The sequence below is a fragment of the Pelodiscus sinensis genome, chromosome 2 (genome assembly GCF_049634645.1).
Source record: "Pelodiscus sinensis isolate JC-2024 chromosome 2, ASM4963464v1, whole genome shotgun sequence".
Classification (NCBI taxonomy): Eukaryota; Metazoa; Chordata; order Testudines; family Trionychidae; genus Pelodiscus; species Pelodiscus sinensis.
In genome coordinates this window covers 231,878,395-231,893,418 of record NC_134712.1, presented here as the reverse complement: position 1 = coordinate 231,893,418, position 15,024 = coordinate 231,878,395, and the positions used below count along the sequence as shown (strand labels likewise).

Genomic DNA, 15,024 nt, shown 5'->3' with positions numbered 1-15,024 from the left:
AGTTTCATGTACATTGTATATATTTAATATCTACAAAATATCTAAGTTGACCCCTGTCAACAGGTAAGTAGGTTGTGAAGTGCATTGGGAAGAAAGCATATAGAAATTAAAAATATTTTTGCATTATCAAATACACTAAATTCTATAGAAGTTGTATACAAGTACATTTTCAGGATATAATCTTAAACTAATGTCGAATGGAAAACATTAATATTTGCTCTAAAGTATCATGTTGCTACTCAATAAAAAGTATTTAAAGTGTTTTAACGAAATATTCCAATTTCTGCTTAGTGTATTAAGCAATATTAAATCTTGTACATCAAACAACAAAGTGTTTTCATATTATACTCATTCCACCAATCCTGGTACTGCTGGGAAGTCCCACTCCATGGCTGTCATTACCAGAAGATTCTTGAATATATAGCCTTTATTAGAAGGTGGCTTCTCAACATACTCCTGGTACAAGACTTCTGCAGCACTTTTTTCTTTAAGCCTATTAGGCGGCAGGCCCCCTTTCCTACTGTTATTAGATGTTCTCTTCTTTTTGGGGCGTTCTTCCCTCACTGGCCTTGAGATCCACCAACGGACGTACCACCCACAAAAGGTCCCCGCTAGAGCTGATAAAAGTAGCTTTGCAAAGATGTCCAGTGAGGGTAGGACTAAGGAAGAGTCAAGTAGGCCCTACTCTGCTTCTGGGATTCCTTGGTTTTTGACTCTCTTTTTAAAATAATGGCATGATTCCTTCTTCATTGTTTCTGTCATCTGTCTTCTTCATTTTAGCATGTCCTTTCTTTTCCTTCTCCCAGGAATTTTTCCTATGCTGCAGTTTTTTAAAAGATCCCCCATATACCTCTTTACTTCCTGGAACTCTCCAGTGTAAGGTCCTTCAGGGACTCTTTAATTTCTTGGTACTGTTCCTCTGGGTTTTCAAGGGCCTTCTCTTTCTCCTTTAATATGCACCACACTTCTCCAGAGAATCCAAGTAAAAAATATCTAGGGGGAAAAGACTAAAACCTCATAAGAGCTGTAAGCTTTTCTGAGTTTGATATGGAGGTGGACAATAAGTTTCAAGTGAGCTCCTTACCTTGTTGTTTTCTCGTTAAAAGCTTGGAAATTGAAGCTCTCCAGACTCTCTCGCCTTATTTCACCATGCCCTTGAAAATACAAAAGCCATAAGGGAGGCTACCTGAAACATGCTGTTTACCCTTCAAGATCTCTGTTAGAAAATTTTCAAGGAATAAAGATTTCTGTTTTATAGCCCATCTTGTGGCCTTGATCTTTCTGGTCATTTCTAGAGTCTCAGTGTTTTGCCAGTAAAATGCATACTAGGAAGGAAAACATTTGTTAAAGGTCTCTGTGATATTATATGCTATTTGAGTTCTCTAGTATGCTCCACATTTTAAACAGTATGTAGATTGGCCATGGTGCAAGGTCTCTTCACAGACATGTACTGAGGAGGAGATCTTAGACAGCACCACCAAGGAATCTGTAGGTTTTTCGGAGCTTGAGTTTCCTTGGGTGAACAAGGAAAAACATCCTAAGACCAGATGTAGATTGTACTGATACTTAGCTTTTCTCTCCAAGTATTCTCTCTCTTTTCAGAGCAGACCCAGAGGTTACTATTCTAGCTCATTCCAGCAGTGCATGGTTTCAAACTCCATTTTTCTGGCAAGCAACAGTGAAAAGTGATTGGTCTACACACCCCATTGATCCAACAAGGGAAGATTAAATTTGTATCTTTAGAGTGCTTGTTTATACCCATTCTAATATAGGTGTGTGCATGCTCTGAGCATAGTTGCCAGAATTCTTTCCTTAGTGGCATCTAACACATTGGCTCTAGCACCCCATAATGCCCTGTTAAGATCATGCCCTTGAGTTCCTTCTTACTGCCTGTGACAGTTGCTGGAACTTCCCTCATTGCAGTCTTGTCCAGTGGCTTCCTTTTGTTTGTTGTGTGTATAGTTATAGTAGCTACTTAGTTGAAAAGTAGGATTAGTAATTTGACATCTCTACACTTTGAGAGGCTTGTGCCTTGGTCACCTGGTGTTAAGCTGTGGCAAGTGGATGCTATCGAGCGACCTGCACTGGAGTTACCTCAAGTATTAGGGGAAGCTCACAGGAAGGATCACAGTCAGATCTGCAAAAGGTTCAAGCCTCATACCTAGAAAGACTGAGCAGCGAGACTGAATGTCTTCTTGATGAAGGCAGTCCTGAGACCAGCAGTGGAGCCACAGTTGAACTCTGCCCTGACCACCGGTACTTTGGTGTGGAGTGTGCTTCCTGCCAGCATATGCTCTTAGAACTGATGTTTCTCACTCAAGAAGAGGAACCACAAGCACTGACATAAGCACTCTCTGAAACCAAAAGGGAGCCAGCAAGGAAATTGGGATAGCATGAGACACATGTCATGCTGCTCTCCCTCGCAAGCATTCCTGCAGCCCCCTCCATTGGCACTGGCATCCATTCTGGCTCCATGTACATCATCATGGGATGTGCCATCCCCCAGCAGGTGGCGTATCAAACAGTTGGCAGTATTGTCCAGCCTGGGAAGTATGTGGCAGCTATGATTAGTTCACACTGCCGGTACCATTGTCCCCTCACATCCAGGACTCAACACTGTTAAGTGGAAAAGAGCCCTTCCCCACCCTCTGAACAACGTTGAGAGCACTCTCTAATTGCTTCTTCTTAGGTGTCTCCACAAAACTGCTCACTGGCACCAGGAGCATTAGGACATTCAGAATCCCCTCATGCAGCTTATCTTCCTCATCCAGGTTGATGGTGGAGTCCGTCGTCAGTCTCCCCCCGCTGGGATTACTCATACTTTTCACCATGCCTGTTTTACAACTTCTAGGACATCTAGTGCAGGGGTGCTCTAAACATTTGGACCATGAGACTATGGAGATAGGCACCCATACAGTTGCTTTTTTGGAACATGTGGAGGTTTCCCCCAGTTCAGGGCTCCATCTCAAGACACTCTTATTTGGTAGCCTCACAAAGTAGAGTTCCTTCAGTTCCGTGCTGCAAGACACGAGAGCTGAACTCTACTGTTGAGCCTGGTACTGAGCCTAGTACCAAGCTGTAGAGTAGGTCTCTGCTGATGCAGAAAAAAGGGAAGAGTCTTTCCTTACTCACGCCCTCCTCTTCTCTGGATAAGGTACTTCTGCCTGCTAGGATATCCCCACCCTGGGTGACCACAAGGCCTACCAGGATTAAAGCAGATAGCCTTGAATTTGGGCATCCAGACAGAGGTGGAAAGAGGGACAACTCGTGGACTCTTGGACACTTTGGGGTGTCAGACCCCTGAAATGTAGCTCCTCCCCTTAATCAGGAGATCATGGAGCCTATTACGGCTCTGTCAGATCCTTACTTTTCTCCCAGCTACAGCTAAATGGAAGGAGCACATATATTTTGTGCCTACTAAGAACTGCAAATACCTATTCACTCGTTCTTCTCCTGAGTCCTTAGTGATGGTAGCCATCAAGGTCAGTCAGGACCCACACTTAAGGTAAAGGATCCTCAAAAGCTGGACTTGTTTGGCAGGAAAGTCTACTCCACAGAAAGAGTGCTGCTCTGTGCATCAAACCAGCAAGCCTTGTTACGTTGCTATGGTTTTAATATATGGGAAGCAATGCAAAAATTTAAAGACCTGCTTCCTCAGTGCACCCAGGCAGGAGTTCTCTTCCATTGTAAAAGAAGGGAAAGACAGTGACTCGGGATTGATAACAAATTTGGTCATTCCCTGGTTGGATTAGTTCTGCTCAGACCAGTAGACATACTGCTGTGCTCACTGTTCCTGCTCAGGCCCCAAAAATTAGGTAAAGGTTGCTGATGTCTTTATGGTTAGTAGAAAATAATCCCCAATTTCACAGCCAGATCAATGGCCATGGCTATCCTCATGCACAGGAGCTTGTGGTTACAGTCCTTTGTGTTTCCTCAGGAAATGCAGCAGATGGTGCAGAACCTTCCATGTGAAGTACAGATGCTAAGCTGCACAACCCTAAAGATTTTAAGGCATCTTTGAAATTCTAGGGCCGTTATTCATCTGGAGCATTATAGGCCCCAGCAATCTCATTGTTTCTACTCTCAACCGGCCAGACTTGAGCAGAGAAGGAGAAAGATTAAGATGTTTGCACCATCGCAGTCTGCCTCTCATCTTTCTGTCACTTTAAAGCACCTTTATTTCCAGTTTGTTTTCCCCCTCTTCCCCGACAGCCTGTCCATTTCCTCAGTGCCTGGAACAATATACTGCTGGGTCCTAAACACAGTGGAATTGAAGTATACCCTCCAATTTTTGTCAAAACCACCTTCTACCAACTCAACTTGTCTTTCTCTAGGGACTCTTCTCACAAGCAAATGTTGGACAAGAAGTAAAACTCCTCCCTTGGATGGGGGTTAAGGAAGGTGTTCTGCATCAAATAAGAGGAAAAGGTTTTTATTCCTGCTATATCTTGATCCCAAAAGCCCTGTTGGTTCTCAGACCAATCCTAAATTAGTGACAGTTAACTGTCTCAAGAAGTTAAAGTTCTGCATGATCTTCTTGACCTCAATCATCCCTTTATCCCTCCCTTGACATGAAAGATGCACGCCTTCATATAGCAGTTTTCCAAGGCCATGGAAGGTTTCTAAGATTTGTTGTAAATCAAACCCATTACTAATTTGAGTTTTTGCTATTCAGCCCATTAGCCATTCCCTGGATCTTCACAAAGTGTACGTCAGTAGTCATGACCTTCTCCAGATGAAGGGGAGTTCACACTTTCCCGTATGTCAGTGTTTGGCTGATCAAGGATTGGCCCAAGACTCAGGGAGAATGTAACATCAATCTCATACAATTAACCTTCCAACTTTGGAGCTATTAATTAAAAGAACAGAAGTCTCTTGTTTTCTCAGAGCATTGAAGAGTTCATCATGGCAGTTCTTCGTTCTGTGCAGACAAAAGCCTTGCTTCCAAACAATCTCGGCTTTGATAAGCTCCTTTTAGGTACATCTGATCACAAGAATCTAGATTTGCATGAGCTTCCTGGGTCACGTGGTCACATGCACATAATGGTATGACACTTGAGGCTATGGTTCAGACTTGTCCAGGCCTCATTGGCTATAGTATACTCTACTTTCAGACTTTATGGATGTGTTAGTTATATCTGAAGTCCTTAACTAAGTGGCTTGGTGGTTGGACTGCTACACTGTCTGTGTGGGAGTACCCTTTGTGAGACTCAGCCATCTGCATATCTGGCTTCTGACACCTTAATGTTGGGCTGGGGAGTTGACCTGGGTCACCTCCAAGTTTGAGGTTTTGAAAGGAGCTTTATTCCACGTCAGCATCAGAGAACTCAGGACAGTTCACCTGACCTGTCTGGCATTCTTGATCCTCATTGCAAACAAGACAAACTCTGTTCTCATGGACAATACAATAGCAATATATTACATCCACAGGCAGATGCTAGACCCAATGTGAGAGATACCACCATAGGAAAAATGGAAGTTATGCTTGGGGAATGTGCATACACCTAAATTGGAATGGACATGTGCAACACATCTTGAAGAAAACAGTTAAAAAGGTCAGTAACTGTTCTTATTGGCCTGGATAAAAATCAGGACCAATGTCTTGTGACTGTCAACAAGGGCTACTAGATTAAACTTGTCTCCTTACTGGATTCATTCGAAGGAATACATTAAAGTTTACCTTTTTTATTTCAGTCTACATTGCTCATTCCATATTCATTTGTTTTGCTGTTGAGAAACTTATATTGTTAGTACATTATTTTGTATATTCTGATAATCGTGCCAGCTTGAGTCGGGATGGAGGGATGATTGTTTTCCATAGCTTGAAAAAATCTTCTTATAAAATCGCCAACTTTCTTCCAGCATGCTTATGGACAAGTGCTCTCTCTTCTTCCAGATCAGGAGTTTGGTGTGCACTGCTAGAGCTTTCTTGTTTTTCTGGGAAATGGTCCTGCTAGGCGTTAAAGCTCACATTGATGTCAAGGTCAGAGGTCTCACGAACTAAAGGATTCAGTCAAATCCCGCCAACAAAGAGGATTCAGACCAACCTGGTATAACCATTTGTCAGATTTTATTTCTTCTATGCATTCTGGTATCCTATCAAGCCGTTCTTCTCCTCTGCAGGCTCTGTTTTTATATGGGACTGTTAAAGATTGACCATACCCATGCCCAACACAAGTAATTCCATCCTTTAGGTAATTGACTCTTCTCCCAAGAGCTTGTTCCAAGCAAAGCCTGTTTCTGGTGTGATCACAATCTTCGTGAATGCAAGCTGAGAGGGGCTGAGTAGTCATGTGGGCTTCCTCCCGTACCATGTGCAAGAAGGAGGGTCCATACAGTATCAGCTGATTGGAATTCGGTGACACTAGGAACAAGAATTGTCCTTGTGGATTGCTGAAACTAGACAGCCATTACCTTCACTATCAGACAAGGCCACCCAGCTTCTGAAGAAAGGCACTTGATCAAGATCCTAAAGGAAGACTACAAAAGATCAACTGTGTGTGGGAGTGTCTCGGTATCTGGACTAATGGATGAACAGGCAGACAGGTTTTTTTTTTTTTCAAGAATTTATTGCTCTGGAACTTCCCCAAAATATACTTTATTTGCATCCTATAACTGCACTGCTTACGTGTATTGCTTCAGCCACTGGGAGAAGGCAGTTGGGAAAACAGACGTCTTCTCCTTAACATGGTCAAGCATGCTCTCTTACACGTTCCTTCTCTGTCTTTATTAAACACTTTTGCCAAGAGAAGTCAGATTGGGACAAACTGTCCCAAGAAATACCGTTAGTCTGTCTCAAAAAGTCCCTTGAAGATACTTAAATTCTGACACAGCCAATGAACATCCTGATCATGGGGTCCAACCAAACCTCTCAGGTCCTGAACCTGAGATTGTTGTCCCTTTCAGCTGGGAAATGAAAGGCTGAGACTTCTGGACTTTTGCCTGGCAGTATCCGGAAAGTAGGTAAAATATTAGAACTAAGACTTAGGAAATGTAAGAATATATCTGGTTATATTTTCAGCCTGGCATGTACCCCTGGGGTTTTAGCTATAACATGTACACCTGGGGTTTTAGCTTAGTCAGGGGACTGTCTTTATGTTTATTGGTTTTTGAGAAAAGGTTCAAGCTAAATTTCAGGTTTAGATGGTGGCAACAGGAGCTCAGACGCTCTCTAAGGGAAAGTTCACTGAAGTTTCACCCATGCATTTCCAGATTTCTTTGTGCAATCTAAAGGAGCGGACTACCTTTGTGCTTACCTGTACATGGTTGGAAATTGGTTTTGCAGCTTTCACGTGACCCTTTGAGGAACTGCCTAACGCTTTCCACAGCATAAAACTAACTTTTCTTGTTGCAGTTACCTTTAGCTTACAGGAAAAGTGAATTTGAAGTTGTCTGTTAAGGAACCTCTCCTGCACTCCATTCCTTACCAAAGTGGTCCTGTGAACTATTCTGGAGTATGAAATCAGCATGAATTAAGTTCCCCACCCCCATGTCAATCAAGTTATTTCCTTTCCTTCCTAGGTTCCTCTCATTCTTGTCTTTACAGCTTGCTAATTCCCAGCAGTGCCAGGACTGGTGGATTGCATATTGTGTGAGAATGGGACAATTTGTTCCTTACCTATAAATTGGTTTTCTCATATATACCAATCCACCAATCCTTTGTTCCCTTCTGAAAGTTACTGTTTGTTGTTGATAGGAAATCACTGTTAGACATGGATGCTTAAGCATATGAAGTACCCATTGCCTATTTAGACTGGGAACTGGATTCCAAGAATCTTCTAGAGAGCCACCTCAGTTACAAGAGCCATGCTTGAGACTTCCCAGAAATGCCAAGATTGGCATATTGTGTGTGTATGTATATATAAGAGAAGACCAGTTTACAGGTGAGAAACATAATTGTCCCATTGTATTAAGAATATATTAAGGACATGTTCCCCGTGGCCCCTCCCCCCCCGCACTTCTAAGTGAACTTCAAGAGGCCTCTTGTCTTTTAGAGAAAAAGAGTGTGTGTTTGTGTGGCTTTGTTATATGACCATGATAAGTTGATACTTAAAGGTCTTAAAATAGTTTCACAAAAAATCAGTGTCCAGGGCTCCGAGTGTTACACCGATCACAAGTACTAAAATTTGTGTGTAAAAAGTACATAAAGGAGAAAACAATGAACGAGATTACTATTGCTTTGAAGATTGCCTATGATTTTTCAAGAGTAATTACTGTAAGTGCTTCAGGTTTTCGGTGTCTAGTTTGATGTGCTTTGAAGGAGATTACTTTCGAAGTGTTGGGTGCTCAGTATTTTATGAAGTCCGACACCTTCAAGGTTCAGGTAGGTCATCTACAAATGGAGACACCCACAGTCACTACTCATTTTTAATAATCTTGGCAATTTAAATCTTGATAATTGAGTTATGGAAGGCTTGAAATCCTATTACTCTCTACAGACATCAAAATAGTGAAAATTGCTTGCACTTCAACTCTGCTTCCATAGAGTTAAAACTGGGGTGAAGAGCGTGTGGTAGCATGATCTGCACTTGGTGACTTTAGTTCTGCTCAGTTTGTTAGCCTGCAAGAAAGAGATGAAGCCCTTTTATGGGTTTGGTAACCCACAAAAGGCACTCATTTCTGCTTACATAGTGCTTTTGTTGGTTCATCAACAATAAGCACATGTACAGTAAAACATCATAGCAGCATATGTTGTGATGATATGCATTGTAGTGAAGAAGAGAGGAAATTGGATTCCAAAGTGTTTCTGCTTTCCAGGGGCAAAGAGTAGTCTATATTAAGAGTTAGGACCAATTATTTTTATAACATTGAATAGTGTATAACTTAAACATGTTAGTCATATTTAATCCAAAAGGACTAATAGGCACTTTGAAGACTGTTTCTATTTTGGGAGGCATTAGGCTTTAGTTATATTTGAATATTATTCAGAAATACAGACAGTGCTCAGATTTTGCTATTCCTTTATAATGTCTCAGGGAAAATTGTGACATTCCTGTGTTTTGAAAATTAATATTGTGACTTTATTTCTGACTGATTTTGAAATTTAATTTTTAAGCATTTGCAAAATGATACAATATGATCCATATGGACTTGCCAGTGGAATAACAAAGGGGAGTTTGGTTCACTTTTGATGCTTTTAAAGGACAATGTTTGCTTTTTTTAAGGATAGTATGTCTCTGTCTCACTGGTCCCCTATTGTGAATAATAATGAGGGTATTATCTGATGGCCTTGTATCTACTAGATTGCCTCTTTTTTTTTTTCTTGCAGATGTGCAGAGTTAAATGTTAGCTACAGCTTTTACTTACATTTCTGACTTTATTGTGCCATTTAAAGAGTTGTGTTACTCAATATGTGGTTCATTTTGATTTTGACTTAGTCAGTAAAATCTTATAAGTAATTGAACTTTAGGAAGATATAAAATCTATAAATAAGCACAAAACAGCTTCAGAGAAATCATTAAGAGAAAATAATTCTTCTTCTGAGCATTTTCTTCTTTTGTAATCCTCGACTTTTAGCAGGCTATGCTCTCTATGCTTCCACGGTTGAGGAATTAAATAAGCTGCTTTTTTAGGTCTTTTTTCTTTAAGCATCCCCTTTCTTTAATAATTTATTAAACTAAATGTGTATGGAGGAAATAGTACATGTTTATAGTGTATAAGAAATTTTTGAAATTAGAATAAATGTCATGGAAAAATAAACTAATTGTTTGAAACTTGCTTGTTTGTCTGAATTTCCAGACCTCTTAATTTTGTGTCTGAAAATGTTTGTTTATCCAAATGTTCATACCTGTGTAATTTAAAATATAAATGCAGTTTATAAGATGATGAATATTATGAGTAAGCAGTCACGTTCATACATATTATGTTACATTTCCTGAATTAGCTTTTGAATTACTTTATTGATGTAATTTGTTCTCAAATATGTTAATCTAGATGTTTTCAATATTTGTCCAGAACCGTGTGTGTGTCTGTGTGTACACACTATGTAATTAAGCATGATTTGCTTTTAATTACAACATACATCAAAACCTGTAGATGTAACTAAGTTACATCTAAACACAAATGAAATGTGTGTTTTAGTTTGATTGAAACAGTGAATCAAAAATAGAATAAAGGATGATGATTGCATTATAGGAAAGGTTACAAATGTAACGTATGTGATAGAGACTTTAACAGTAATAGTAGTAATATGCTATTAGTATCCTAATTAATACTATTCTAATAGTACAATATTATAATTATTATACACAATTTTATCAATTATCCTTTTGGGATCAATGTTGACAACACTTGAATGTGAACAATACTGAGCTTACAGTAGTAGTAATTAATATAATTTCTTTGACATAGTCCCTAAATTCTTAGGTTTCAAATTATGATATGGAGGTTTAAATGTTTAGCTAAGGCATTTTGGACAAAAGCAAAATCTCAAATTGTTCAGCTTACATTTTGTGAGCATGTGAAGAAATATAGTATAGTATTTTAAATACTGACCTAGTACGGCCATTCTTATGTTCTTATGTTTGTTATGTAAATGCTTAAGTAGAAAATGATGAATATTCAATTAATATTTCTTTATTAACTGTGGTGGGAATGTGATAGTAAATTATTAAGGCTATAAAGGAGTTAAGTGATTTAACTGAAGATTACTTTTGTTTTACAGTTTGAATTATTTTACAGTCAGCACTTCAGTGGGAGGAAGCTTACTTGGTTACATTATCTTTGTACAGGTAAAATAAATGCATATTTCTGGTGTATTGAAAACTTTAAAACTACCACATGCTTCACGTACCACTAGGCAATAAATACTTTCCTGTTTTACATATAGCTAAACTCCTTTCCAATTTGGAACTAAGTTTTTATAAAGCCATTTGTTGCATTTTACATTCAAAGGTAAATGAACATTGTTTTGCTTTTACCTCAAACAGTATTTCTGTATTAAATAAATTACATCCAGTTATTGGTAAAAAACATATTAGAGTACACTATAATCTTTAAAAAACCATGGCACAACTTCTGGGTTATTAACCATTGAGCTGACATTCAACCAGTTAAGTGCTCTACACTACTTGACTTTTTGAATGTCCTTTTACCTTAACTTGAGTACACAAGTTTTAATGGAGACCAGTTTGACGTGACGTTCAGCTCTGTGATACAGAAGCAGAAGGAAGCCATTAAAAAATCAGACTCATTATCTATTAGTTAAGTGAGCAATAACAATAATGATTTACTTTTTACCATGCTCATTCCTAAATCATGTATATTATACTGCTTTCATTTGTAGCATTAATTAAATCATGGTTTTATTTTCAGTTATTCACCTGTATTACAAATAATTCAGTAAACTGAGTCCTTAATATTTGAACACCACAGCATATTTTATAAAGGTGAATAATAGTCAGCGTACCACACAGCAGTGCATTGAATATTCAGATACATGAACTGACATAACTGAGGATTCCCATTAATCTACTTCCACCCCTCCAACAAGTTTTCAGGTAGCTGTCTCCGTGCTTTTTTGTTTCCAAGGGAGACATAAAGAAACTTACAATATTCAGACACCTCCCATTATAGAGAATTATTTTTCCACTGAGCTTCTTTAATAAAATCCAATGTTAATTCCATTTTTTACATGTAATATACTTGAAACTATTTTGCCTTTACTGTATTCGTTACTTTAAATGAAATTCTGCTATGTCCAAGTTCAGTATTAGCAGTCTTCACTTAATCTCTAAAATATGTTGCATATCTGTAGCATATATTCTTCATCTGAATTTTTACCTTAAAAGCCCTCCTGTTTGCATACCCAAATACAAAAATGATTATATGTATAGGTTTTGCAGCCCCACGCAGCTAGATAAACACCCATACAGCCATTTATACAAGTGCAAATCTCTGACCTGCATGCGCATGTTTATGAAACTACTATTATTATTTATTACAGGTGAAGTAAAAATGAACTATTTGTGTAAACCTTATGTAGCCATGGTTACAACATACCAAATGGCAGTACTGCTTGCCTTCAACAACAGTGAAACTGTCAGTTATAAAGAACTTCAGGATAGCACACAGATGAATGAGAAGGAACTGACAAAAACCATAAAATCATTACTTGATGTCAAAATGATCAACCATGACTTAGACAAGGTAAGTTGTAATGTCACACAGAAATTGTGACGTTTCCAGTTGTGATTTGTTTCTGTCTTCCCATGAGTTCTATTTCATTTTTGAAAGATGTTTACCACTCACATAGATCCAGATTACTGTTCCTGTTCTCAGATTCTTCTGGGGAAGGCATAAATAGCGACTTCTGGATGGAATTAACCAGTGGAGAGGATAGTGGGGATGTAAGCGACTAGTCAACTAGTCCCTTGATTAGTCGCTTGCCCTCTCTTGCTGCCTCTATAAGAGGCCGCAAAGGGGAGGGAGCAGGAGCCAGTGTTGGGGGGAGCTGGCTTAAAAGCTGGTTTCCCCAGCACCATCTTTGCGGGGGGTGGGGAAGGTATCTGGGACTGAGTGCAAGCTGGAAATCAGCTGATGCCCAGCTTTCACCCAGTCCCAGATACTGTGCCACTGCTTTTTAAATGTATTTAGAGCCTACTGGCTCTTAATACATTTAAAAATTAGAAGCACAGCACTTAAAAGGCTGGCGGGAGGAGGGGGAGAGGAAGAAGAGCCTGGCGGAAGCCTGCTGACTCTTAATACATTTAAAAGGCAGAGCTGCAGCAGGGTTAGTTCCTGGGGTGGGAGCTAACCCCTCTGTGGCTTCCCTGCGTACCCACTAATTGATTAGTCAGTTAGTTGATTAAACTAAATTAAACATCCCTAGAGGATAGACATATTTGCTATCCAAATTCCTCACACTAGCATTACAGCAGCAAGGTCTGTTAAAAAGGTAATAAAGTTGAGGCTGTATTATCTCTTTTTGTTCAGCCCCTTCTGGATGCAAAACTTTTTCTTTATGGCTTCAGAGGCAGTAACAATGAGGGGAAAACTCTGTAAGCATAGGTCCACCAGAGCCAAGCTAATTTTAGAGTAAAGATGAGTTAGTGTCCTGGACTGGTGACACTGAGCAGATACTATGAGCAAACCACTTGTTCAGTCTTTGCACCAAGAGAAGCAACAGGTAACCATTTCCTTCCTTCCTGGTCAACTTACGGGGATGGGAGGATTTCTGAAAGGGGATCAGTCTACCTTGGACTCTGAGGCATTTTGTCAACTTAGAGTAATTCCACAATTTTATAGCACCCAAACAGTTTTCAAGAAATAATATCTGGGTAGACTTAGAGTGAAAGGATTGTACTGGGAAACAGGAGATTTATTTACGTTCAGTGTCTGGCTCTGCCACAGAGATTTCTGTGATCTTGGTTAAGTCTCTTGCATTCATTTTACGGTTGCTGGGAGAGATTTTTTTCCTTACTTCGTACTAGAGCTGTGAGCTTTGTGGGATTCAGCTGTTATAGTGATAATCACTCTGTAAATGCTTTTACACAAGAAATGTTACCATCAGTAGTATTTCCAGACCTTCCAGAGAGAGTGATTGTACCATCTACCCCAGCAGTGTGTGAGTGAAGGTTATTCATGTGGTTTGCAAGAAGGGAGCAGTGGATCCAATACTGTTGTGAAATCTGACAAGGATGCTCGCTGGTGAAGATGTTTGCCAAGAAAGTATATAAGGAAATTGGGAGGGAGATCACAAGGAAATATTGGGTGTTGGGTTTAAGGTATGTGCCTGGAAGTATCAAGAAATGAATTTGGGTTGGATGAGTAGCTGAAAAGCTAATGTCAAGCTGAAATGTTTACTGGGGACTGGATAGGAGTTGAGTCTAGTGTGGAGAGCAATTACAGAAAATAATGAAATCCATTTGTGTGTGTCTATAGGTATAAAATAAAATGTCCTGCAGGATTATAGAATGATGCCATACATAATCTGTGTCCACAGGCTCCGCCCTCGCATGGGCTCCCTATCCCCAGATAGCTTTTGGGGACCAGCAAAGCCTTCTGGCAGCCCAACCTGGGCAGATTCCACCTCCCAAGTGTCCTGCTCGCTGAGCTCTGTCTGCAGCCTTTTGGGTGGCCTGACCCCCAGTCCAAGGGGTGCTTCAGCTGGTGCGAGGCCTGGGGCACAGCCCATTTGCACTGGCAATGGAGGCAGGCTCCCATGCCCCAGGGTGCCACAACTTGCTTCAGGGCCTCTTGCTTGCTCCACTGTTGTTCTTGGCGCACATGGCAGCAGACTCAGGAGAAGCACCAGGCATAGGGCGAGGCATCCCCGGCCGCCTGCGGCCCCATCCTCTGCCGCATCCTGAGCTGAGTGCTGAGCCATCCCGGTGAGATCCAAGCCCTGACTGGCTTCCTCCCACCCAAGCATGTGTGGGGCTGCAGCAGCGAGCGGAGCTTCTGCAAGGCAGGTGAGGAGGTGCCCCGTAGCACTGACCTGAGCATCCCAGACCCCCTTTGTCTGGTGCTGCAGCTTTGCCCTTGCTCCTCTCCCGTGCAGTTGGAGTACCATCGCTGGCTTCCTGCTGGGGGGGTGTGTGGAGAGAGAGCCCCGAGCCTCGCTGTGCAGGGGAAAAGCACTCCCCCCTTGGCTGCGGGAACAGCAGCGCACCAGTGCGCTGTCTGGGGGCTTTCCCTGCACTCCTGTTGGCCAGGTTCCAGCTAATGGGAGCATCAGTAAACCGAGCCTGGGATCAGTGCAGGGCCTGAAGACAAGTGCGTGCCCCCCACCTGCTGGTTCCCAGACCCTGGACTCCTAGCTCCCTTGCTCACTCTCCTGCCAAGACCCTGCTCCTGCCCCCTCCCTCCTGGCCAGACACCTACTCCCATCCTGCTTCTACTCCTGCCCTGCACCCCCCCAGTCCCCACGCTCATCCCCTCTGCCGAGACCCTGCACTCCTAGCCCCCTCACTCACCCTCTCCTCTCCCCCCACCAAGACCTCACAGCCTGTTCCTGTACCCTCCCTCTGGCCGGACACCCTGCCCCCAGCCTGCTCCTGAACCCTCCCTTCCAGACAGATACCC

The 15,024-nt window shown here is 41.2% G+C and overlaps 1 protein-coding gene across 5 annotated transcripts in view; it reads left to right on the top strand.

Annotated features, from left to right (window-relative positions):
- The window catches only part of CUL2 (cullin 2), an 89,418-nt gene that overhangs the window by 61,175 nt on the left and 13,219 nt on the right, over positions 1-15,024 (top strand). For all 5 annotated transcript variants that reach the window (XM_014578525.3, XM_006133006.4, XM_075922692.1 and 2 more), the window contains 2 exons: positions 10,664-10,730; positions 11,945-12,147. In XM_014578525.3, the coding sequence (XP_014434011.1) occupies positions 10,664-10,730; positions 11,945-12,147 (270 nt within the window). The remainder of the gene's footprint in view (positions 1-10,663; positions 10,731-11,944; positions 12,148-15,024) is intronic.